The 25,851-nt window shown below is 39.5% G+C and overlaps 2 protein-coding genes across 9 annotated transcripts in view; one reads left to right on the forward strand and one right to left on the reverse strand.

Moving 5' to 3' along the window:
• Positions 1 to 25,851, forward strand: part of DNAJA1 (DnaJ heat shock protein family (Hsp40) member A1) — a 27,522-nt gene continuing 1,671 nt past the window's right edge. Inside the window, exons 1-9 of one of the 7 annotated variants that reach the window (XM_072841628.1) lie at positions 1 to 166; positions 1,298 to 1,439; positions 1,577 to 1,754; positions 3,599 to 3,703; positions 4,368 to 4,595; positions 6,586 to 6,700; positions 7,945 to 8,060; positions 8,311 to 8,411; positions 10,840 to 12,056. In XM_072841628.1, coding sequence (XP_072697729.1) covers positions 1,308 to 1,439; positions 1,577 to 1,754; positions 3,599 to 3,703; positions 4,368 to 4,595; positions 6,586 to 6,700; positions 7,945 to 8,060; positions 8,311 to 8,411; positions 10,840 to 11,058 — 1,194 coding nt within the window. In that variant the 5' untranslated portion in view covers positions 1 to 166; positions 1,298 to 1,307 and the 3' untranslated portion in view covers positions 11,059 to 12,056. The other 6 variants (XM_072841627.1, XM_072841629.1, XM_072841631.1 and 3 more) reach the window with 6 other exon arrangements.
• SMU1 (SMU1 DNA replication regulator and spliceosomal factor) overlaps positions 17,607 to 25,851 on the reverse strand; it is a 21,586-nt gene continuing 13,341 nt past the window's right edge. For both annotated transcript variants that reach the window (XM_072841624.1, XM_072841625.1), the window contains 6 exons: positions 25,393 to 25,509; positions 24,331 to 24,458; positions 23,724 to 23,850; positions 21,598 to 21,765; positions 19,178 to 19,330; positions 17,607 to 18,106 (listed from right to left, as the gene is read on the reverse strand). In XM_072841624.1, the coding sequence (XP_072697725.1) occupies positions 18,008 to 18,106; positions 19,178 to 19,330; positions 21,598 to 21,765; positions 23,724 to 23,850; positions 24,331 to 24,458; positions 25,393 to 25,509 (792 nt within the window). In that variant the 3' untranslated portion in view covers positions 17,607 to 18,007. The remainder of the gene's footprint in view (positions 18,107 to 19,177; positions 19,331 to 21,597; positions 21,766 to 23,723; positions 23,851 to 24,330; positions 24,459 to 25,392; positions 25,510 to 25,851) is intronic.

The raw sequence follows: 25,851 nt of genomic DNA on the forward strand, positions 1-25,851 counted from the left end.
CGTGGAGTGACGCGCCTGGACTCGGCTACAAAAGGCGACGGCTGCGGCGCGCCGGGCGGAACTTTCCAGAACGCTCGGTGAGACGCGGAGGAGCGGCGGCTGCCCGAGCTGCGCCCAGCAACGCGCCCCTTCCCGCTCCCCCACACCGGCTTCGGCCCTCTCACCGGTGAGTTTCGGCCCTCGCGCTCCCCCTCCTCCCAAGGCCGGCGCCATTGTTGGCGCGGGGAAGCCGGATGGAGCCGCGGTGGGAGGCGGTTGGCTCCGCGTGGGCGGGAGGGTTGTCGGTTCCTGCATCCACGATTCTCAGTTTGGGAGGGCTGGTGTGCCGCGGCAGCCGGGCTCCGGCACGCGGTGAGTGGGCCCGAGGCGTTTCCTGAAGCGTTCTCCACACTGTTTAGCCTGAGGTCCCCAAGGACTTGCGGCTTTGCACCCGCCCCGTGCGCGCCCCCGCGTCCCCTCCGCCTCAGCTTGCTGGCGGTGGGCGACCCTGCGCGCACGCGCGGGAAGAGCCAGGGGCGAGGGGCTGCGGGGGGAGCGGGGCGGAGGCTGCGGCCGCTTCTCCGGTCTCTCCTCCTTCCCTTTGTTGAGGGCTGGCTGGGGTTCTCCCACCTCTTCGGTCAAGGTGGGAGGAAGAAAACCTTAACGGTCTGCGCCTAGGTTACGGGGGAAAAAAACCTTTAAACGACGTGGAAGCTACGCTGGCTTGTGGGGGCGAGAGGGATTCGATGGTCAAAGTGGAGATGCTAGAAGTTCTGTGATTGAGAAACATCCTTCGGAGGGGGAGGGGAACTTGCTTTCTTGTGCTCTTAATCAGTTTCATAAACCGCTCCCTTTCCTCCTTCCCCGTGCCCAAATGTTTTTTATTTAGGGAGTGTAGGGCTTATCAGATTTGCCAAAGACAATGATACTCTAATAACCAATAAGCTGATCCTATTGGTGCTCTTTTTGATTACGGCTGTCAGTACTGGAAAGAGAAACCGGAAGAATCCAGATAATAGTGGCGTTAGTATGGAGCTTTCCCGTGAAGGAGGAGGGGGGACCCAGCTGCTGTAGGAAGGCCTTTGAATTAGTCCCCGATAATTATTAGCTAATACTTAGTTCATTAGAATCTATGGCTGAGTTACCAAAGGGATTGTTACCTTGTGTGAAGTTTAGGGAAGGTGGTTTTTGGTTTTTTTTGGTTTTTTTGTTTTTTGTTTTTTTACCAGATTTGGGAAAGAACAGATTTCTTTGCCTTAACTCTGATTTTAACTATTAAAAATTTACAAGTGAAAGTTAAAACTGTATTTCATTTTAGGCTGTAGAAAATGGTGAAAGAAACCACTTACTATGATGTTTTGGGGGTCAAACCCAATGCCACCCAGGAGGAATTGAAAAAGGCTTACAGAAAACTGGCCTTGAAGTACCACCCTGATAAGAATCCAAATGAAGGAGAGAAGGCAAGTGATGTAGTCATACTTTTAAATGTAGCTGTGTGATTCTTTGTCAGGTGTATAGTACTTAGAACAATCTGACGAGTATGTGTAATACGCTGCCTACCTTGCAACCCTTTTAAAGTGAAATTTCTTTCAAACAGTTTAAACAGATTTCTCAAGCTTATGAAGTGCTCTCTGATGCAAAGAAAAGGGAATTATATGACAAAGGAGGAGAACAGGCAATTAAAGAAGGTGGAGCTGGTGGTGGTTTTGGCTCCCCCATGGACATCTTTGATATGTTTTTTGGAGGAGGAGGCAGGATGCAGAGAGAACGGAGAGGTAAGAATAATCTGGTCCACATGGAGCAAATTAAAGTAGCCCGTGGTGAAAGCAAATTCTTGAGAAATCCTCTATTTGAAACGTTTACATGTTGGTATAATGTTGCAAACTAAAACTGCCACTTTGATTTATGATGTAGTTTTTTAAACTGAGATTGATGTAGCTAAGCCAATCCTACCCTAAAGAGAATACTTGTAAAGCTCTTATATGTATGATTTCAGGAAGGTTATCAATCGTTAATTGAAGGAATAGAGTATAGGGGCATACTTTGCAAACCCTTTTTAGAGATCTTATTTGATCCCTTCCCCCCAGAGCCAGAAATTAAATTTTTTCAAGGTTATATATAGCAAGGCATTAGTAGAGTGAGGAATGGAGCCCAAGTTTATTGCCTCTAAATAGCTTATGGTGTTTAATTTTGTTTCAGCTTTATTAATAGAATATGTGCCTTTAACGTTTAATAGAAATGTAGTTACAGAATTTATCTTAGAACAATTTGCAGTCAAAGTTCATTGTTCTAAGGTTGGGTGATTTGTCCCACAGAAAAACAAGCGGTTTTTAGGGGCGGGTAATTAAGGAACTGACTGGCAAACTTTGACCTTGATTAATGAAAGGTGGGTTTTTTGGTGTGATAATGGAGCATATGTAATCACACTAAAGGAGTTTTGTTTTCTTTCCCATATTCTCAAATCTATAAAGCTAAAGTAAGAGGGGCAGTTTCCAGTATGCTAGAATCAACTACATGGGAATATATTTTATTTTTTTTCATGGGACTATATTTTATAGGACCAAAGGTGGAGCTACGAACAAAAGGATGTAGTTACTGGAGTCACACTCTTCTTTGCAAACTGAAAGTATTCGTTAGACATGTCCAGCTACTAGTGAGGGAGCTTTTTTCACTTGGGCATGAGGCAGTACTGTTTTGTGGTGGATACAAGTCTCTGGAAGAATCAGTAACTAGGAACTTATTAACCATTGGCAGATGACCTCATTTCTGTAGCCTTTGTATCCTTATGCAATCTCCACCTTCCACTTCACATTTTATTTATTTATTTATTTTAATTTATTTTTTATTGGTGTTCAATTTACTAACATACAGAATAACCCCCAGTTCCACTTCACGTTTTAAAATGAGATACGGCACTCCTTTGTAGCCATTGGCCACATTTAAATTTAGATTAATTCAAAACATTCCTTTTTCTGTGGTAGCCTCATTTACATTCTAAATAGCCACATGTGATTAGCAGCTACCGTGTTCGATATCACAGATGTAAGACCTTTCACCGCAGGAAGGTCTGTTGGACAGCATGGTATGAGAAATACAGTTTTTAAGTACTGCTGCCCTAAAAGTAAGTGTGCTACTCTTTAGAAAAGTGGGAATTGATAGTCTTCTATGGAGACTGGATAAATATATCTGCTTCCCTGGCCAATCTTGCTTACTTGGAACTTAGTGATGAAGAGTTTGTGGATGAAGTGATTGGCTACGTCATTACCATACTGAAGTGAAAGATTCAAAGAATATATTAGGGATGCAGTTTGGATTAATTTATTGTGAAACTTGATATTTAACATTGGTTTTCTCAAGTGATTTTGCAGTTGAGGTTTTTGACTGCTGTAGTTTGTAAGGTAGCCACAAATGCGTCCTTAGGCAAGATACTGTCCACCCAATTTTCCTCATCTGAAATTACATTTCAATTTGAGGATCAGGTGATAGTGTGACCATCTTGTGTAATAGGTGCTCAACAGGTGTATCCTGTGAAATACATATTTTCATTCTCTTTTTAAAGTGGGATTAACGTACATATAAATAGCATCTCAGATTTTTAATGAGCAGTGTTTTGTTTTAGGTAAAAATGTTGTACATCAGCTCTCAGTAACCTTAGAAGATCTCTATAATGGCGCAACAAGAAAACTAGCTCTGCAAAAGAATGTGATTTGCGATAAATGTGAAGGTATGGTCTTTTAACACCTATAACTGAAAATGAAACTGAAGCTCTTGCAGATACATAAAACTGACAACACACTACCTAATACAAGTAGGAAGAAAATCTGAACCTACCACCTTGAGAAATATTAGCAACATACCACTCTTTTTCATGTGTTTTTAAATGCAGTTGGGATCAATCTAATTTGATGTCTTTGGGATCAATCCAATTCAGAGGTGAACACTTCCCTGTTCTCTCAAACTTATTCTAATGGTTCAGAACCTGTAAGACGGTTTTAAGTGTCCTCTTTTTTAGACACTTAACTGTTTAATTCTTAGCTAAGAACCTGATCTTTTTAATAAGCTGTTCAGAAGTAGGTTATTATCTAAAGAATAAATTTTTAAATGTTTCCATCTTAACAGATAAAGTAGCACTAAAAATAGTGCTTTGGGAGCACAATTTTTAAAACAAAATTCTGAAATGGTGCTTTGGGAAGACCACAGTCAAATGTCAGTAGATAAGTGAAGCTGATGGTAACTATATTTTATCAAATCTAAAAAGGCTGAATTGTAGACTTTTAGGGCAGCATCCATCAGATCTTGGAAACTAAATGTAATGTTTGAGAATTCATTTAAAAATTTTGTTATTCTATCTGATACTCAATTTAAACATTTGTTTTTAAACTGTTCAGGCCGAGGTGGTAAGAAAGGAGCAGTCGAATGTTGTCCCAATTGCCGAGGTACTGGAATGCAAATAAGAATTCATCAGATAGGACCTGGAATGGTTCAGCAAATTCAATCTGTGTGCATGGAGTGCCAGGGCCATGGGGAACGGATCAGTCCTAAAGATAGATGTAAAAGCTGCAACGGAAGGAAGATCGTTCGAGAGAAGAAGATTCTAGAGGTGCATATTGACAAAGGTGAGTCTGAGGCACTTTGTCATTTTGAATTCCTGAGTGCTGTGGCAAGTTTATTAATACTGTATTTTATAGTTAACTAAAAATTATCCTTAGTAGGCTTTATGTATGATCTTATCACCCAGAGATAACTCTTAGCCACAAAGCAAATGCTTTTTCATCCCAAGCCTTCGTATATTTATAGGGAATTCTTCAGGGATCTCCTCACTTAATATAACACTGACATCAGCAAATGATTGGTGTTTCACACTTAATTCTTTTCTATTAAATCATTACATTGTCTTTTTTTTTTTTTTTTGGTCTACTTTTTTATTTTTTTACTTTTTTTTTTAATTGGTATTCACACATTATTAATTTCCTTGGGGACTGCTAGATTAAGGGATATGCTTACCTTTCTGTTTTGAAGATTTTGTTTTATTTTATTATTTTTTTTAATTTTTTTTTTAACTTTATTTATGATAGTCACAGAGAGAGAGAGAGAGAGAGGCAGAGACATAGGCAGAGGGAGAAGCAGGCTCCATGCACTGGGAGCCCGATGTGGGATTCGATCCCAGGTCTCCAGGATCGCGCCCTGTGCCAAAGGCAGGCGCCAAACCGCTGCGCCACCCAGGGATCCCGATTTTGTTTTATTTTTAAGTAATCTCTACACCCAACTTGGGGCTTGAAGTTAGAACCCTTAGATGAAGAGTCACATGCTCCAGACTCAGCTAGCCAGGCACCCTGGAATATGCCTATTTATTAAGCATGGGGGAATGGGGTTAGGCAAAGAATTCAGGGGGTCTCAATAAAATACTTCCTTAATTTCTCTTAAGTTCATGAACATGTTTTATTTCTTAACTGATATGTAAGAACTTAGATTATGAATATGTGGTAATGTTCTTTGGACTTTCATTAATTTACATGAAAATTTAATGAATTTAATTTCCACTATGCATACTGGTGGAACTGTTGATAATATGAATGTTACATATTAACTACATACATTTACTCTAAGGCCCTGCAGTATTCTTACATGTGATTCATGACTCCCTCATTGACCCATGTTTAGTAGAATTTTGATACTTATTTTGCTCTACTAAGACCTCGTCTTCCTACTAACAGTATGTATTTTGGGGAGGGCATTAGTGGCAAGTGAAGCCATTTTGCTGTATTTACCCATGGTCTTTATGATAGTGGGAAAACCAGCAAAACCTAGTTGAGTTTAATTGCTTCACCGCTCTATCAAGATAGTTACTTGGCTTCACAAATGATTTTGTCAGTGTATAATACTGGTATTGTGGTTTAAGTTCTTAGTTTTTCAGAGGTACACACTGAGGTATTTGTAAGATTGGGATTTTGCTTCAAAATATGTTGCTGGGGGAGGGGAATGTGGGTGGAGGTATAATACATGAACTATTAGGAGTTGATAGCTGCTAGATCTAGTTTGATGAGTATTTAGGAATTTGTTGTAGTATTGGCTACATATAGAAGTTTAATATTTTCCACAGTGAGTAAAACAAAGTTGCACCTGTGGAGGTCACCTCAATGATCATTGGTTCAGGAGATAAGGACATAAGTAAGTAATGAAATTAAAATAAGAATTATGGTTATAATGTTTGCCAGTCAGCTATTTTGGTGGCAGTGTGGGCCTTTTAAATTATTTAATCTTCAAGACAGCCCTGTTGAGGTAGATCTCTAGGAAAGTTGGTATTTTGGAAGGTTATGCAACTTGCTTCCCCAGGGTAATCCAACTAGTAGTAAATAGCTCTGAAATTTGGAGCCTCATCTTTTCGCATCTAGAGTTTGTGTTCACTACTGTGATCACCTTATTCATTAAGAAAATTGCCCACGTTACTAGTCTTTCTTAGTCATTTCAGTATGTTTAGCATAAACAAAGACATGGCTTCCCCCCCCCCCCCCCAGATTCATAAACAGATAGACACCAGTATTTAACAGATTGAGATTTGGACTTTAGTAGGATGTTAAACAAGAGTATAAAATCTTTTGTTTTTAGGCATGAAAGATGGCCAGAAGATAACATTCCATGGTGAGGGAGACCAAGAACCAGGACTGGAACCAGGAGATATTATCATTGTTTTAGATCAGAAGGACCATGCTGTTTTTACTCGGTAAGAACTTTTATCAACTACTCAACCTGAAGTCTTGCATATTTTTTAAATGAGCTTTTCATTACTTTCAAGACATTACTTGGAAACAGCCTGAAGAGCAGCAGGAGAGTTGAGTTATATATGATGATGTCTTTTTTCAAAAGTTAAGCACTGTTTCAATAAGCTAAAGCAAAAAGGATCAGATTTTGGGTTTTGTCTAAACTTAAGGAAATCATTACCCAATCTGGAATTTGAAGGATGTTTTTACTACAGATGTTTTGTATGAATATAAATGAATGGCTTAGGGAACACATCCCAAAACCGTGTTTGTTTAAGCAGTTAACTTGAAATAACCTAAAACTTTTGCCTCTTTCAATCCTGAGTTTGTGATACATTGGGTTGTTTTTAACTGTAAACAAGTGACTAGCACTGTCTTTGTAGAAAACTAAATTAGTATGAGTCTTCTGTAGCTCTGAAATAATACTGTTCACAATGAACTTAAAGTGAAGCACAAGAATGATTAACAATTTGTTAAATAATGTCCACTAACTAAGGCATTGGACAAGAGTAGGATTCCAGTAAATCTGTTGGGAATGTTATCTGAAGGAACTGATTTTTTGTTAGTGGAAAAAGAACATTCATTCCCACAAGCGTCTCAATGGGAAATGCTGTGAAAGTCAGGATTTTGATGCTGTCAATTGAGGTGAAGCAACAAGAGGGTTTTTTTGGAGAGTACCCTGGATGTTTTACTAATACTAATTGGAAAGGTGTTTTTGTTTTGTTTTGTTTTGTTTTGTTTTAAGATTTATTATGAGAGAGAGAGAGGGGCAGAGACACAGGAGGAGGGAGAAGCAAGCTCCATGCCTGGAGCTCAATGTGGGACTCGATCCCGGGACTCCAGGATTGCGCCCTGGGCCAAAGGCAGGCGCTAAACTGCTGAGCCACCCAGGGATCCCCTGGAAAAGAAAGTTTAAGCACAAAGAGGGAGTGGGATGAGACAGTTCAGGGATGATAAATAGTAGAAGCTGCCTACAATGTGTGGAAGGATTCTAAAGTCTTGTCCAAGAAATAGCTGGCAGGGTCCGTGTATTTGGTGTTTCTAGATCTTGGCTGTTTCGAGAATAGGGAAAGAAAGGACATCTTAGTGAAAGAGACCCTTATTTATACCCTTGCTTGTTAAGAAAACAATTGCCATCATGATATGGTACTTCCAATAATTGGTGATTTGAAAAATTTAAGTGTATGTCATATTTACATTGATATAGACGAGGAGAAGATCTTTTCATGTGTATGGATATACAGCTGGTTGAAGCCCTGTGTGGCTTTCAAAAGCCAATATCTACTCTTGACAACCGAACCATCGTCATCACCTCTCATCCAGGTATGATACTTAGATGAGTGTGGTAAAGGCACTGAGAAAACTGATATTTTACTTGGTCAGTTATTTATCGGTATTGTAAGCTGAGCTGAAATTGTAAAATATTGGGTCTTTTTGGAAGCCCCTAAAATGGTAATGGGATTGCTTCACATAAATTTATTACCTGTCAGTGAGCTAGCACATTCCTCTGTACTTTATAAAAGCCTCATAAAATGTGACTCTTGAAGGAAAAATTTGACTTCCATGTTTTTAGGTCAGATTGTCAAGCATGGGGATATCAAGTGTGTGCTAAATGAAGGCATGCCAATTTATCGTAGACCATATGAGAAGGGTCGCCTAATCATCGAATTTAAGGTAAGCTATAAATAAAGTACTCTGGGGATGTTGGAGAATGATTAGCTTATTAAAATATGACAATTACATTTCCAAATGGTAAAGTACATGAAATTGATAGTGTCTCTTGTCCAGGAAGAAATAAATTGAGCTAATATAAGGCTATAATTGGGATCTTAAAGTTCAGAAGCACTTAAAATAACTACTGTGGCTTTTTGGCAAAATACTACCCTGCTTGGTTTGCTAATAGGGTGAATTCGTAAAGCAACCTTCAGCCCTTTTGTTTTGATCTTATATTTGCCTTTGACCCATAAATAGTTTTCATTAAAAACATTTTTGGGAGATGCCAAGTGAACTGTGTACATTTTTGATAACTGTACTTGTGACCATATAGTTCAAAATCCTTTATGTAAAAAAAAAAAAATACGTATTTTTTTTATCGTTTTAAAGAAATGGGGAGTTTTGTTTTAAAAACCATTTTTGGGCAAAGAAGGACTGCCTTTTTGAGGAAAAATAGCCTTTTTTTTTTTTTTTTTTTTAATTGAAGTCAACATATGCATTACTGGTTTTAGAGGTAGAGATCAGTGACTCATCAGTCCTATGTAATACCCAGTGCTCATTATATCACGTGCCCTCCCTAGTGTCCATCGCCCAATTACTCCCGTTCCTCCAGCAACTCTGTTTCCTATGAATAAGAGTCTTTTTTTTTTTTTTTTTTTTTTTTTTTTTTTGATTAAGAGTCTTTCATGGTTTGTCTCCCTCTCTGGTTTCGTTGGTTTATTTTTTCCTCTCTTCCCCTATGATCCTGTTTTGTTTCTTAAATTCCACAGGTGAGAGATCATAGGACTGTCTTTCTCTGATTGAGTTATTTCACTTAGCATACTGTTCTGTAGTTCCATCCCCATTGTTGCAAATGGCAAGATTTTGTGGTTTTTTGATGGCAAAGTAGTATTCCATTTGTGTGTGTATTTATACACATCACATTATATTTATCCATTTGTCGTCTTCTATAAACATTGTGGTGCAGGTGCCCGTTCAGATCAGTACGTTTGTATCTTTAGGGTAGATCCCTGGTAGTGCAATTGCTGGGTCAGAAGGTAATTCTATTTTCAACTTCTTGAGGAACCTCCATACTGTTTTCCAGAGTGGCTGCACCAGCTTGCATTCCCACCAACAGTGTAAAGGGGTTCCCCTTTCTCTGCATCCTCCCCAACATCTTGTCATTTCCTGACTTGTTAATTTTAGCCATTCTGACTCGTGTGAAGTGGTATCTTACTGTAGCTTTGATTTGTATTTCCGTGATGCTGAGTGATACGTGGAACATTTTTTCATGTGTTGGCAATTTGTATGTCTTTTGGAAAAAATGTTCATGTCTCTGCCCATTTCTTGATTGGATTATTCATTGGATGTTGAGTCTGTAAGGTCTTTATAGGTTTTGGATACTAGTTCTTTATCTGATGTCATTTACAAATATCTTCTCCCATTTTGTTGTCTTTTGGTTGTGTCTACTATTCCATTCGCTGTGCAAAAGCTTTTTATCTTACTGAAGTCCCAACAGTTCATTTTTGCCTTTGTTGTCCTTGCCTTTGGAGACCTGTCTAGTAACAAGTTGCTGTTTGGCCAGGGTCACAGAGGTTGCTGCCTGTGTTCTCCTCTAGGATTTTGATGGATTCCTATCTCACATTTAGGTCTTTCATCCATTTTGAGTCTATTTTTGTGTATGGTGTGAGGAAATGGTCTAGTTTCATCCTTCTGCATGTGGCTGCCCAATTTTCCTAACCCCATTTGTTGAAGAAACCGTCTTTTTACCTTCGTTGGATAATCTTTCTTGCTTGAAGATTAGTATTGACGATAGAATTGAGGGTTCACTTCTGGGTTCTCTGTTATGTTCTATTCATCTGTGTGTGTGTTTTTGTGACAGTACCATGTTGTCTTGATGATTACAGCTTGAAATATGGGATTGTGATGCCACCAGTTTGGGTTGTTTTTGTTTTTTTTCCCCCCAGCGTTCCTTTGGTTATTTGGGATCTTCTCCAGTTCCACACAAATCTTAGGATTATAAGTTGATGGTATTTTGATAGGGAGTGCATTGAATGTATAGATTGCTTTAGGGTTAGCATAGACATTTTAACAATGTTTTTCAGAGGAAAAACGGCTTTTAAAAAAGTACCTGTTAAAAGGAATTAGTATGTGTTTCAGGATGGGTTCTCATGTGCTGAATAGAACGGTGATCATCACAGTGCAATTTTTCGATAATTATTTTTTTAATGCTTTAAATTCTGTTCAGCTAGATAGATGCTGTGCCTTTTAGAACACGTGTTCTAACTTAGGATTGGTAGATAGTCATTCCATTTTTTTCTGGGGAGAAAATGGGTCAATGATAACGTCTCTAAGAAGCTAATGATGAAGTATATCAAACTGAACTTACAGTAGAGATTTCTTTTTACAGGTAAACTTCCCCGAGAACGGCTTTCTCTCTCCTGATAAACTTTCTTTGCTGGAAAAACTCCTACCTGAGAGGAAGGAAGTAGAAGAGACTGATGAAATGGACCAGGTAGAACTTGTGGACTTTGATCCCAATCAGGAGAGACGGCGCCATTACAATGGGGAAGCATATGAGGATGATGAACATCATCCTAGGGGTGGTGTTCAGTGTCAGACTTCTTAATGGGGCCGGTGAATAACACTGCTGCTGGCATTTTATATGCAGTAGTGGATGAGTGAAGGACTATAATCATAGCTCACTACTTGCTATTGTTTTTGTTTTAATATTCAACTATAGTAGTGTTTTAAAAGTTAAATGAAGAATAAACTCAAATATAAAAGCTCTGACTTTGCCCTGTATGTATGATGACTTCAGTGTGCAAGATAAGTTTAATACTGTAAAAACTACTTTAAAAAAAATCTCCCCTAGCGTTTGTTAGGCCATACCTTGTAATTGATTGCAGCTCTATGTATATGAAACAGTTCAGACTGAAATGCTAGGTGTATGTATTGACTTCAGTGTATGACCCTTAATTGTTAAAGCTATGAAGTTAAAACTTGTATTTAATTGGCAATCAGACAAAGAATTTATTAATTTGTAGAGAAGTGTTGGTCTGTAGTTACGTTAAGTAGGATTCATTGTGATGCCTCTGCATTTTATTGCCTCAACTGTTATTTGAAGATGGCATGCTATGTAATTTGGCCTGTGGTATCAGTGATAGAAAGGATACCTCTCTAAAGAAGTGGTTTATCATATGCTGCTGCTTGAGGGCTTGCACTTGTAGAATTGCATTCCCTTCTGTGCCATCTTTTTTTTTTAATATTATATATATATATATATATCAGTCCTGGTTACACTTTTTTTCCTCCTCTTTGGACCATGATAAACTTCAGAGTAGTGACTTCAGGAGCCAGGGTAACTTAGAGTGAAGAGACATTTATGTGGAGAAATTAATTTGCATGTATGAGACAGGAAGGTGTCTTCTAGGTATGTGACAGGCTTACTTTAAACCATTTAACTTATGCTCCGAAGTAACTGTAATTTCATGTTGGTAGTATAGCAAATTATGATGAATAGCTTTAATTGTATGTTTAAAAGTCATGTTCACAAGCTTAAATCTGGAATCAGAATTAAGCAATTGAAATGTATGAATGTCTCCTTAATATACTGATTACAAAGCATTTCCAATGTGTCACTACAGGCTTTTTTTTCCCCCCCCCCGTAGATTAAAAGCACTGGTTTTTCACTAAGGTAGAATAGGTGATTTCTCATTTAACTAGTTAAATGGGTAACAAAATGCTGTTGAACTACAGTTAAATGTTAACAAGTGTGGGGAGTGAAAGTGGGTGAGGGTAATGAGCCAAAAGAGGTTTTTAAAACTCAGCAAATACTGGAGTAAGAATGTGAGAGTTTTGCCTGTTTATTCTGGTTTTGCTGTTATCAGAAAGCTTAAATATTTCCAACTTTAAGGGGCCCAGGTCATAAATTCCCCTCATAGAGCACACCTGAGTTAAAAAGGAGACACTAAAACTTACTCTATGAAGAGAGTGGTTCCCACACCTTAAGTGTTCGTCATTGTGACATTCCTAATTGACAACCTTTATTCTTAGACTGTCTTTCTTTTGTTTGTACCACACAGTTAAGCTCACGTTTGGGTATGTGCTACATGCTCAGGAAGGCAAAACAAAGTATTCAAAAGCAAAGCAAAAAAAAAAAAAAGGAATTCAAAATAATGTCTGTGACAAGACGTTTTAAATTAAAAACCTGTAGTGTAATATATTTAACATTAAAAAAAAAAAAAAAGGTTTTTGACATCGGTCACAAGAGTATAAATCAAAACCAGTGAGATCCCACTTCACACCTACTAGTCCAGAATGAAAACAGGTGAGAATGTGGAGAGGTTGGAACTCTACCTTATTAGTGAGAATGTAAAATGAGTGTTTCTATACAGAAAGTTAGGCAGTTTCTCAGAAAGCCAAACAATGACTATAGAACTGGTAGTTCCCTCCTTGGCTAATAAGATACTTGCTGCCCATGTTGTTTGCAGCATTCACAGCCAAAGAAGGAACAAAGAAAGCCATGTCCAACTAATAGACAAAATGTGATGGTGCATGTACAGGTGACACATTAGGACAAATTATCGTATGCATACAAATATATACATACTTAAATATGCTGGACGAATTCCTAGAGACCACTTAACCAGGGGCTAGGGGGAAGAGAGGAATGGAGAGTTAGGGCTTAATTGTGGTGATGAGAAAGTTTTAGGTACAGTGATGGTTGCACAAGGTCCTGAGTGTTACTTAATGCTGCTGGGCTATACAGTTAAAAATGGTGAAGTACGTTTTATTTTACATGTTACATAAAGATCCAAAAAGTAGAAATCACTAAAAGGAAATGGTTAACAGTCTGATAGGCAGAAACAGTAAGTTTGTAGTCTAAAGACTACCTCTGAGAATTTTGACCAAGGTCATCTCTCAAGAACTCTGACCAAGTCTGCCACGGAAATACATACGCATCAACACAAGTGTAGTTCCTGGTCCCAACACTAATGCTTTCTCTGATGCTTCCCTCATCCATTCATACTTGGAACAAGAATGTCCCACGAGGATGCTCCTGGAACACGGTGGTAGATTTATTGAGTGTGAAGTTAGCATCAGATCTTCCCTGCATATGGTACTGGTTTTCAGCGTTGCCTACACTTACAGTTACCTGGGAAGTTTTAAAACATTTGAGTCACCTGGTCACCCCACCCCCAGGGATTTTGATGTAATTGAGCTGGGTGTGTGTAGCTGGAGCATCAAAATGGTTATGAACAGCCAGGGTTCAACACTACCAACCTGGGGACAGTGAGGTTAACTACTAGTAATAGCACTGCCAAGAGAATTGCTGTGAAGTGTAGAAGGTCTAAAAATACAAGTGAAAGGGCTAACCAGCTAGTGTAATATAAAGGTGTTCTTTGAAGGGTTTCTGAAGTCCTGGATCTTCATCATTTTATCTCTAATCTATGAAACAATCAAAACACCTACTTTGTAGGTGGAGAAGTTGTCTGCTGGTTCTCAAATTTGAGCAAAGTTGCTGAGCCCCACTGACTGCCACAGTTGCTGATTCCAGTTGTCAGGAACAGAACCTGAGAATTAGTCTTTCATTTACCAGGTGACACCTAGAACTACTGCTCTGGCCCAAGGGAAATGTAACAGCAAAAAATGGAATCCCAATTTTTATAATTCATTGCTCTTTTACTCTCACTGCCTGTGGCTACTTTAGGTAAAGAAGTTGGAATGTGGACAAATAACCCGTGAATTCTTCGCCTTTTCCCAAATCTAAAGAGAAGCTGACAGCAGCTAGATTCAAAGAATAAATTCCAAAGCTTTGGAATTACACTTGGTTTTCAGTGTATGCTCCATGAGCAAGGTATGGAAACCATAATAGGTGGTACCTCAGAGTAGTTCTGAAAAGTAAATGAGGCTGCTCACATAGAAAGCAAGGTCTCAGTAAATGCTCTTAGTTCTAGTACTACAAGTTGAAAAACAACTGGTGAAGACTTTGAACTGTACTCAAGCTTTAGAAAGAAAAAAGGTTTCCCTGAAATACCCTCAGGCACTAATTTGATGATTGGGGAATAAGACAAATGTCCTTAGCCTTTCCGAGTTCATTTTACTGCCATGTACTTTAAGTTGTAAGTGGAAAGAAATACCAGTTAGATCTGTAGGTGGCTGCAGTTACCTCCCTAGGAACCTGACAACTTGCTGTCAGAAGAGTACAGCTGTCCATCTCTCCTCTCCTGCTATTTGCAGGGAATACATTCCAAGACACCCCAGTGGATACCTGAAACAGGACGGTCCTGAGCCCTATATGCATTTGTAGCTATACAAACGCCTACCTAGGATAACGTTTAGTTTGTAAACTTGGCATAGTAAGAGATTAGCAGCAATAATAAAATAGAATATACTGTAGTGAAAGTTGTGAATGTGGTCTCAAACTATCTTGCTGCACTGTACTCCCCGTTGTGAGCTAAAATGACCACATGAGGAGACGCAGTGAGGTGAATGATGAAACTTCGTGACAAGGTGTTAGGCTACTGTCGATTTTCTGATACTAGGTCAGGAGGAGGATCATCTGCTTCCAGCCCATGATTGCTTGTAACTGAAACCACAGATGAGGAGGGACTACTGTATGCCATTGGTTATTGGCATCCAGCTGTCCTTTGCTTAACCTCTCCTGCTTATACTGGTCAGAGGCCAATAACGTGATCTCTGCCATCTCTTCATAAAGTGAAAAGCAGCCCAGCCCCTGACTATTGGCTCCAGCAGGTGAAGGTGAAGGTAAAGGGCTCCCTAACCGAGGATGCAGGCCAGTTCCAGCACTGCTCAATTTCACAAAACCGGACCTGGGGCAAGGTACAGAGACCCCACTGTCTGCCTAGAGGGCCCGAGGCCCTCAGCTGCTGGACTGTGGTGCTGGTTCATGGAGTCAAGGAGCCTGGTTGGCTCTTCTCTCCCCTTGGCCTCAATCCCGGGCTCCCGCCCCCATAAGAGCTAGGTGTAGAGTAAGTGCACATACTCGTAAGGTTTGTAACAAAAGTTGTAGACCATTGCACAAGGGGTTACCTGGGAAAGGCACAAGATTCATTTGTTTTAAACTGTGTTTGCTACACAAGCAATTATTATTAAAAAATACCTACTCGATGGCTCCCAATCCAGGCCTCTTCACCTGGTCTCCCAAGACAACTACCATTTGTCCAGCAATGCCTTGTTGCTAGACTACACTGCAGAGACTGGAAAGGCTCCTGCTAACGTGGACCACCAAGCTGTCTTTTTATGGTCAACCCTCCAGGAAGGCTTCCCTAACTCAGAAGGGCTAATTAAGGCCAAAATAATAACTCCCAAGATTTTTTTCATCCTAGTCTTAAATACTGTTTTCTTGTTTTTTAAGATTTATCTGAGAGCGCATAAGCAGCGGAGAGGTAGCAGCAGACTCTCCTCCAAGCAGGGAGCTTGACTTGGGTCTGATCCGATCGTAGGGCCCTGAGATCATGACCTGAGCCAAAGGCAGATGCTTAACCTACTGAGCCACCCAGGTGCCCCTTAAGTACTCCATTTAACTTGAATTTCTTTGCTATTCTATGACAGTAACTTTTTTTAAGCCATCCTTAGCACTAGGTACAGAAACAGATGTTTGATAAAAATTCCTAAAAGGAATAAATGAACATTTGCTTAGGTTCTTGTTCATTGTGAGCACAAAGGAAATACTGTTAAAATTCAACTGAAAAATTCACTTTATTCAACGGTTAGTGAATCCAGCAACATCCCATCTAACAGAAAGGAGCTCTGAAGAGCTGCACATAATGAAAGGCTTTTATAGACTTAAAGGGAGTGGGAGAAGGAACTCTCCCAACAGAGTGGTTTGTTTCAGGCAAGGTTACCTTCCTTTGGGGGACAGTCGGGGCCTATCAGGCAGACTACCTCCTAAATGCTGAGTTAGGTAACATCACTGGTTACAGGTTACAGTGCTGGGACAGGCTGAAACTGCAGCTGGGGTTTGCTGATGTGGGGCTTAGCACAAGAGACTCCATTTTGGCCTACTTTATTTTAGCAGTACTGCTCAACTACCTGTTGCAATTTCTTTAACTTTCCTAAGGAATTTTAGAATGAGCCGTTTCTTCTTTCCACCTTTATGTGAAAACTGTTTCACTGGGATGGGAGATTCATTCATATGAATTTATGGATTCATGGCTATATTCAGCTCTCAAATGGCAGAAAACGACATTCTTTCAAAAAGCTGCAGGTTTTATTTTAGAGGGTGGGGAGGGGAGAGGGGGGCATGGGTCTGCATGAGCGGGGGGGGGGGCAGAGGGAGAGGGAATCTAAATCCGTATCCATGTTCAACACAGAACCTGACATGGGGCTCAAACCCACGACCTTGAGATCATGACCTGCGCTGAAATCAAGAGTCAGATGCTCAACTGAGCCACACAGGCTCCCCAAGAAAGTTGCGGGTTTCATGGCAAAAGGAAAAAATGTTTGGGAGTATGATTGGGAAAGAGTGGTTTCTTAGTGCTGCCAAGGCTTAAGTCCACCAATACTGAACATTATTGTGCCAGGCAAAGGATCAGGCTATTATTTCAATCAAAGTAAATTATAACAAACTTTTTAAAAACTTTCCCCGTTAGTTTGTACCTAATAAATGCTAAAATTAAAAAGAGGCACAAAAGGTCTCACTTTTCTTGAAATGATCCCTGCACAGCACCTTCAACATCGACATCACCAACATGTATCAATGAATATGTCTTCGGTTGAAACAAAAGACACCCATGTGCAAAGTACTGAAGAATTTTGTTGGCTTTTACCTTTTTAACTGGTAAGGATGCATAGAGCAAAAAAAGACTTCCCTAAATCCCAGGTCCTTTTCAAATTTCCTTCAGAACAGTAGCACATTTTCAATGCCAAACTCTGAGATGCCAAAACTGAATCCTCATGATGGATCCTGCCGCTAGTTCAACCCAGAAAATGGAGAGGATAGTGTCTGGAGCCAGAACACACAGGAAGGAAGGCACAGCTAAGAAGAGTGAGTGGATGGTGAGGACAGTAAAATGAGATTCTATGCAACCCCTGACCTTTTTACATTCAATCTAGCGTTCTAGACAGGAATGGATGCCCTACCCTCTTCACCTGATCCTAAGTAAAATACATTAACTAGAAGAGCACTTATTTACATTTAAAAACAAAGCCTCCAAAAGGTGTAAAGTTTATTAATATCTAAAAAACAGAACAGCAGAGAGCTACTGAATGTGGGATAATTACTACTTATTCACCGGTTTTACTGCAGGAGGTACTTTTTAAATCACCATTTCAAATCAAAGTACAGTTTTTTTCTAGAAACAGCAGTGTTTCACCCTTCAGGTAGAAGACTACATTAAGTGCCCCAATTAGAAACAGATAAATGAATACCTTAAAAATATATAAAAAAGGGTAACTGCTACTTGAACATGAATTTCCACAAAATTATTCTTGTGCCTAACTCAGTTGCTTAGAAAAAGGTAGCTTAAAAAAAAAAAAAAAAAAAAGCAATACATGAATATGCCTTCACTTAAGTACATGCTCTCAAGCAAGTTTTAAAAGAAAAGTGGAAATTAGGGTTTCCAGAGTTTTAGGAGTCCATCTTCACTGTAGGTAGCAATCAGGTTTTGATGAGGGTGATGTGCAATACCAATCACATCCTTCTCGTGAACCTGGGAAAAGTAAAGCACTGGGTTAGAGGATATAGATCTATATAAATCACACTGAAGAAGCCTCCAGAGCTGTGGGAAGGAGGAATGAAGCTTCCACTTCTCACCAAAGAAACCAAACTTTAAAGGAACCTCGAAGAGGGCTAAATAAAAAGTGAGGCTATCACACTGCTGGTTCACATTTTCTGTACTGTTTTTTACAATGTGTGAATAATGCTTTGTCCCAAATCACTTTCACATTACAGCTGATCCTGTTTACCATCATTTTTGTAAAGTTCGTAAGTTTTGTAAATTCTAGGCCAAGACAGAGGCTAATAAGACTAAAGAATATCATCAGCTTAGTGAACTTGTATTTTCTAGATCCCTCAGCTAGGCTCCTCTGAGATCTGTATGGAGTTCTGATAGGGCAGGTGCACCAAAACTACCTCAAGAACCAGCTGAGACCAAGAGATGATTTTCTAACATGGGCATGTATGCAATTTTTTATATGTTTACATTCTCACTTCTTCCTGGGCCACAGAAAACTATGTTTTCCCTTTCCCTCCTTGCATTCAGTCAGACATGTGACTGAATTCTAACTAAAAAAGAATGAGGAACAAAGTAATATAAGCCACTTCCAGATGTGAGTCTCAAAAACATCTAGTATAGCCCTCAGCTAGTTTATCTCCTCCTGAAGTCTTAGAGGCCACATATTCCAAATGACACAACTAGAAGATGGAGGAAGACCATCTCCTATCACATTGTGGCACAGCAAGAAATAAGCTGTATTTGTGGCTTTTTGGGGGGGTATAGCTAATCTAGCTAGCTGGACAGGCATGTTCCCTTTCTTATTCTCTGCCTTACGTATACCCTCCTAGTCACTTAAGGCTGAGCTGCTCACTGAAGGATCACTTTTCCTGAGAGGAGGTAATTCCATACCATTATTTATGGGCCCTTTATTTTATTTGATGATATCATTTTATATTTTCTATATGAAGGTTCACACAGCAGTCTGGAGACGGTTTACCTCAGCGTTCAGAAAGACACAAGTATGAATGAAATTTCTTTAGATGGCCTCAAATCTGTAATACTCACTGTCAAGGTTCTCTCCAGTTTGCCAGTGACTGTGCTAAAACAGTAGAGCACAAAGTCCTCCCCTACACAGTAGATCCATTCACCACGGGGAGATAGGGCACAGCAAACGAAATCACCACCTTCTCTCTTACCAGAGCTGAAGCTTCTGACAATCTAGATCGTACCATAATACCCGAGGCAAAAAAAAAAAAAAAAACATCTGGATTAGACCGATTCTAAAGCAGCAGTCTTAACATCTTTACATTGTTATTTTGCATTTTGGTTTATTGACATTTAGAATTAGATCACCAATTACACTCACTACTGAAATCCTCTTGCCTGTGAAATATTCAATGGATAAGCTATCTAAACTTAATCATATATCCCAACTTACCAATCCTTTTTTACTCAAATCATTTTACCCTGAAGCAAATTCATTACCACCCAAATTCTAAATCGATATACTACCGGTTCTCAATGCTTTGTGGGCTAATACTCCACTGTTTCCTCTAACAGAATGATGCTTTCCTCATGCAAGATGGAACTGTCTCCAAGACCTTACTTGTTCTATTTTACACACCACATCATCATAAATCAAGCTGAGAGAAACCAATCTCAAAAAGTTACATACCATATGATTCCATTTTTACACCATTCTCAAAATGACAAAATAATGGAAAGCAGATCAATGGTTGCTAGGGTTGGGGAGAAGGTTTGCCTATAAAGGTGTAGCATGAGGGAGCTCCCTTGGGGATAGTGAAACAGTTCTGTATCCTGATTGTGGTATAAAAAAATTTATACGTCGGAGAAAATTTCATAGAACTTGTTGCCTCAAAATGTTGTAAAGATTAGTGAAATCCACATAAGGTTAGTATTTGAATTAATAGTATTGTATCAATGTCAATTTCCTGGTTCTTGATAACTGTACAATGGTTCTATAAGATGTTATCAGGGAAAGGGTGTGCACACAGGGACTCTTCATCCTGTACCAGCAGAAAACTATGAAGTAGGCAACTACAGCTGTTGTGCAGGGGCCCAGTGGACAGAATAGAGCAGCCAGCTCAACCGTGGGCTCTTTTTGTCCGTCAGTTTACTTAGTTCAGTCAGTCTGTCTATTTAATCTCTACACCCTGAGATCAAGAATCACATTGCTCTTCTAGCCAAGCCAGCTAGGTGCCCCTCGACCATTGGTTCTAAACTACAAATTTATCAGTGATAAGGACTAACGGAATGGAGATGGTTCCAGACACAAGGCCCTGGCACTTCTCCATGCTCAGCAGGATCCCCAAGGGCTCAAGCCAACATTTTAGTAGCACCGCAACACATTCCCTTGACACTCCTAATGTCCCTGGTGCTACAAAAGTGAGGTTTCTTGGGAACCATGCAGGCATCCTGACTACAAATATACATCACGAAGACACTGTTGCCCTTCTATGAGAGTTCTCCTCTTAGATGGTGTGGTAACTAGGAGATGTCCTAAGTTAGTAATCCACATACCATAGCTCCCTTAACTCAGGGTTTGTTACCTACAACACAGGTCTGAACTGCACATGTCCACTTACACACAGATTTTTTAATTTAATACTTTTTTTTAAATAATCTCTACACCCAGCATGGGACTCAAACTCACAACCCCAAGAAAGTCACATGCTCTTCTGACTGATCCAGCAACCCACAGATTTTTAGAAACAGTATGGGGATGCTTGGGTGTCTCAGTTGATTAAGCATCTGCCTTTGGCTCAGGTCTTGATCCCAGGGTCCTGCATCAGGCTCCCTGCTCAGTGGGGAGCCTGCTTCTCTCTCCCCCTCTGCCCCTCCCCCTGCTCATGCTTTCTCTCTGACAAATAAATCTTTGACTTGATCCCAGGATCATGACCTGAGCTAAAGGCAGACACTTAACCGACTGAGCTACCCAGGTGCCCCCCTTATGTTTTTCTTATTTACCTTTTCTCTAAGCTTACTTTATTGTAAGAATACAATATATAGGGATGCCTGGATGGCTCAGCGGTTAAGCATCTGCCTTTGGCTCAGGGCATGATCTCAGGGTCTTGGGATCAAGTCCTGCATCAGGCTCCCCACAGGGAGCCTGTTTCTCCCTCTGCTTATGTCTCTGCCCCCTCTCTGTGTCTCTCATGAATAAATAAATAAAATCTTAAAAAAAATACAGTATATAATACACATACAAAATACATGTTAATTGTTTATGTTATCAGTAAGGCTTCTAGTCAACAGTAGGCTGTTAAGTTTTAGGAGGAGTCAAAAGTAATATGCAGATTACTGTGCAGGGCATCAATGCCCTTAACCCCTATATTGTTCAAGGGTCAACTACATAAGGTTTTTGGAGTGATGAATCCATATTTGGTTACGGGAAGGGCCAGAACAAAGACATAATTTAGGAATGGCCTGCAAGATCTGTGCAAACGCACTTTCTGAGCACTCACCTGCCCCTGCATGTTCATGATGACCACGGTATTTGATCTGTTGCACACCACAAAGTGCTCTGGGTTTTTAGGAAGCAGGATCACACTGTTGACAGTGATATCTGTCCCTGCAGTGCTGCCCAGGGATTTAAAGGTATTTGAACATTCTGTGGTCTTCATATTCCAGATCTATGACACAAAAATTTAAGGCATAAACATTTTTGGGGTATAAGAATTTCAAAGTTTTGGGTTTAAAAAATGAACATTTGATAACTAAAAATGAATAAAACTGACTCAGAAAAAAAGCTTCATTAGTCGTATCAAATACCTAGCTTTGCATATACAAAGTAAGCACTCAGCATGGTTGCTGATTAATTAGTATCAACAAGTCACAAAGCTATATAATAAAACCTTTTAAAATCTATGATCTCTTTCAAAATTTTCCTAATGAGCTATGTATCTTTAAAATTTGCTATGTATCAACACTGCTACGGTCAACCAGAAAGCCACCCTTATCTGGACATCAAAATAATATATAGGCTTTTTTAGAATTATATGCTTGGGACTCTATCCTGAGATTCTGATTTGATAGCTCTGAGAGGGGGCATAGGCATGTCCATTTTTAAAAAGCTCCACAAATGATTCCAATGTACAGCTTGAACCACTGTACAGAAGCCACAGTGTCGATACATACAAAGGGATCTATGAAGTCACTCTTGGCCACATGTATTACCTCTCCCAGCCCAAAATCTCCCTAATGCTTTTCACCTTGCCCTTCTGGGCTGTTATGAACTGATAGGGTTAAATCAGACTTCACAATTAACTGAAATCAGAGATGTGCTTAAAGAAGGAATGGACCAAATCTTGCATGGATGACACTGTCTGGACACCATTCACTTTATATATATATATATAAATATACTACACACACACACACACACACACACACACAAAAGCCTCAAAGGCATAGACTGTTGTTTCCTTTGTGCTTTCAACCGAGCTTCTTATGAAATGGATGTTGAATATCTGTAACAGGAGGAAATAACTGCCTCACTAATGCCCCAGTATTTATTTCCTAATAAATACTGTTCTCATCTGCCCAAATCTCCTCTCTAAAGCCCAACTGCCTAGGAGAAAAATGAACTTTTCAGTGATGAAGAGTTCTAAGGCACCCAGCATTTTCCGTCCAAAAAGTCTATGAGACGTTATACCTGACTTGCTGAAGAAGAACTAAAGGAAAAACCACAAAACTAAGCAAGACAGACAAGCCACCTCCTATTGGCATTTTACAGGTTGTAAGACACATATACAAAGCACAAAGGGCAAATCCCATGACTAAAGTACTAAGAGCACTGTGGATCTCCCCATCCATCCTGAGAAAGACTCTCCTACCTCAGGTTCCTGGTTCAATTCCCAAGTGAGAACAAGCAATATCAGACGGTAGTCTTTTAGGCATTTGTGTTAAAATGCTTACGGCTTCTGCCACAACTACACACTTACATAAGGCAATTTAAAAGCAGGTCCAGAATATAAATGGAGATCTCAAAGATCTCCAGCCATTTTCTATTTGGATTTCTCATCTCTTCTAGGAAATGAGGCCTGCTATTAAAATAACTAAATCTCTTAAGATGCTAAAGATCTGATACTCTCCCCGATAGCTGAGAACAGTGAGTATCTGAGAGAGGGCTTAGTTCTACTCTACACCTCTCCTACCCCTCTCTAAATGCTGTTCAAAAGGCCCCTAAATGTGGGGGGTCAAGGGTGGGGTGAGACTATACAACAAAAAAGAGATCTATTTATCTGGCCACTAAGCCCTTTGTAAACTTGACTATTGTGGGTGAAACATATCTATATCAAGACAGAATTTAACCACTATAAATGAGGGGAAGACAAGTATAGGCCTCTACACCCTTCCTCTTTTCCTACAGGTGATAAAGTCTGTTCTGATTATGTAAGTGTGAAATCCAACACCTTTCAATAAGGATTCACCAGAGAGTTATTATTATGTCTCAGACTCCCCTCATTTACAGCTAAAACAGCTAATAAAGAAGTTTACTCCACCACAATCATCACCATTATCACCACTGAAAATTCTTCAAAGGACAAAAAATAGAAACCCCAAAATAAACCAGTATCAAATACTTAACCTTTACAGTGCCATCAGAGGATGCACTAATAATATAATGTCCATCTTGTGTAAAAGTTGCTTCATTAACAAAGGAGGAATGGCCACGAAATTCCTTCAGTGTTTTCCCAGATTTTAACCCGTGAATTCTATCACAAACAAAAGAAAACGAACAGTTAATATTCTATAGACTACAACTGGGACCAAATGTTGAATATACTTTCAATGAATTACAGAAGTTCAAATTATAATATCAGGTGAAGAAAGAGGACTATGCAATTACATACGCAGTATAATTTTCATTAAGTCAAACAAAACCAAACCAAAAGCTTGGCCCATAGGCTTCTGCTCAGAGACAGACTTCTAGGCTTGGCTATATTGTAATGTGTCCTCCATGGTGCTTTTAATGCAGGCCGGTCCAAAAATATCGCACTTTGAGAAACATGAGGCACTGCTATAATCCCTTTCTAGTCTCTCTTCTGGGTGGACTCAAATGAACAAAATAATGAGGTCTCCACATACTCTCCATATAACACCATCTTGGTTAAAGCATAAGGAATCATTAGTATCTCCCTCGAGTGCTTCATCACAGCAAACCCAAGTGAGGGAGTTTGGGGACTCTTACTTACCTAATTGTCTGGTCAAAAGAGGCACTAAGGATCTGACTGCTATCCTTAGAAAAGCTTAGACAGGTGACACCTTTACTGTGAGCCCTTTCAAATCTCCTTAAACATTGTCCACTCTGAATCTTCCATACCTTTATTAAAAAAAATAATAAAAACTTGTAAATAGTGTCCCACTGTAGCCTGCAGGACCAACCAAGCAAGATGCAGTGCTCAATGATGCACTAAAACAGTATTAAAAATGCATGCTAACAGCTGGCTATGGCTGCTTCACGTAGTGCAATAACGGAACCCTCTGAAACTTAAAACCTCTTTCCTTATAAATTATTAAAACAAAAATTTAGACTCGAAGTTCACTTAGCAGAGACCATTTCTATATTTTATCTAGCGCAGGGTGTTTTACCAGCAATTAAATACAAACCACAGGTAATCAACTGCAGACTCTTCCATTCCCTAAAAAAACTCAAAGTAAAACACATCAGAGAAGGTGAGCCACTGGAGGGTATTACGCTGAGTGAAGTAAGTCAGTCGGAGAAGGACAAACATTTATGTTCTCATTCATTTGGGGAATATAAATAATAGTGAAAGGGAATAGAAGGGAAGGGAGAAGAAATGTGTGGGAAATATCAGAAAGGGAGACAGAACGTAAAGACTGCTAACTCTGGGAAACGAACTAGGGGTGGTAGAAGGGGAGAAGGGCGGGGGGGTGGGAGTGAATGGGTGACGGGCACTGGGGGTTATTCTGTATGTTAGTAAATTGAACACCAATAAAAAATAAATTAAAAAAAAAAAAAGAAAAAAGAAGGTGAGCCAGGGTAGAAAACAGAAAGGGCATGATGAGCAGATCTGAGTTGAAGTCCCAATCTATCACTTACAACTGTGTGACCTTAAACTGATTATTGGACCTCCCTAGGCAGAGTTATTAGAATTAAACAAGAAACAGTAAATTAGCATAAAGTGGATGTTCAACAAAGAATAGCTGTTATTAAGCTATCACATGTAGAACACTACCCCACTGCAGAAGTCTCAAAATGTCTACATATAAAAGTTTTTGCCACTAATAAATACCTTGATTTTTCCATCTTGAGCCCCAGTTGCTAACATTTCTGTATCTCTGCTAAAACACATGCAGAGAACAGCATCATCCATCATCATAAAGTTATCCTGGGCCTGGTATTTAAGATCCTAAAGGAAACAAAGATAGGCAGTTACCAAAATAACACAAAACTCCCAGTTACACCAGATCTCTACAAACGCACTACAAGCAGAATAATGGACTGTGCCTACTCTAAATATCGAAGGCAAATACTAGTGACATGAACATGTGTTCCTAATGAACTGATAGTGCTGAGAATAATTATAGTATTATTGTATTAATGATTATTAATATTGTAAACAATTCTGATCTAACACTCTAATCTTTTGGTTCCTGATCTTTTTTCTATGCAAAATTCCCCTACAACTTCACATTGTAAGTTTTTTATGTATCTGAATTTATTTTAGGGATATGATGTGAAAAACCAATGT

This window comes from Canis lupus, chromosome 10, assembly GCF_048164855.1.
Source record: "Canis lupus baileyi chromosome 10, mCanLup2.hap1, whole genome shotgun sequence".
Classification (NCBI taxonomy): domain Eukaryota; kingdom Metazoa; phylum Chordata; class Mammalia; order Carnivora; family Canidae; genus Canis; species Canis lupus.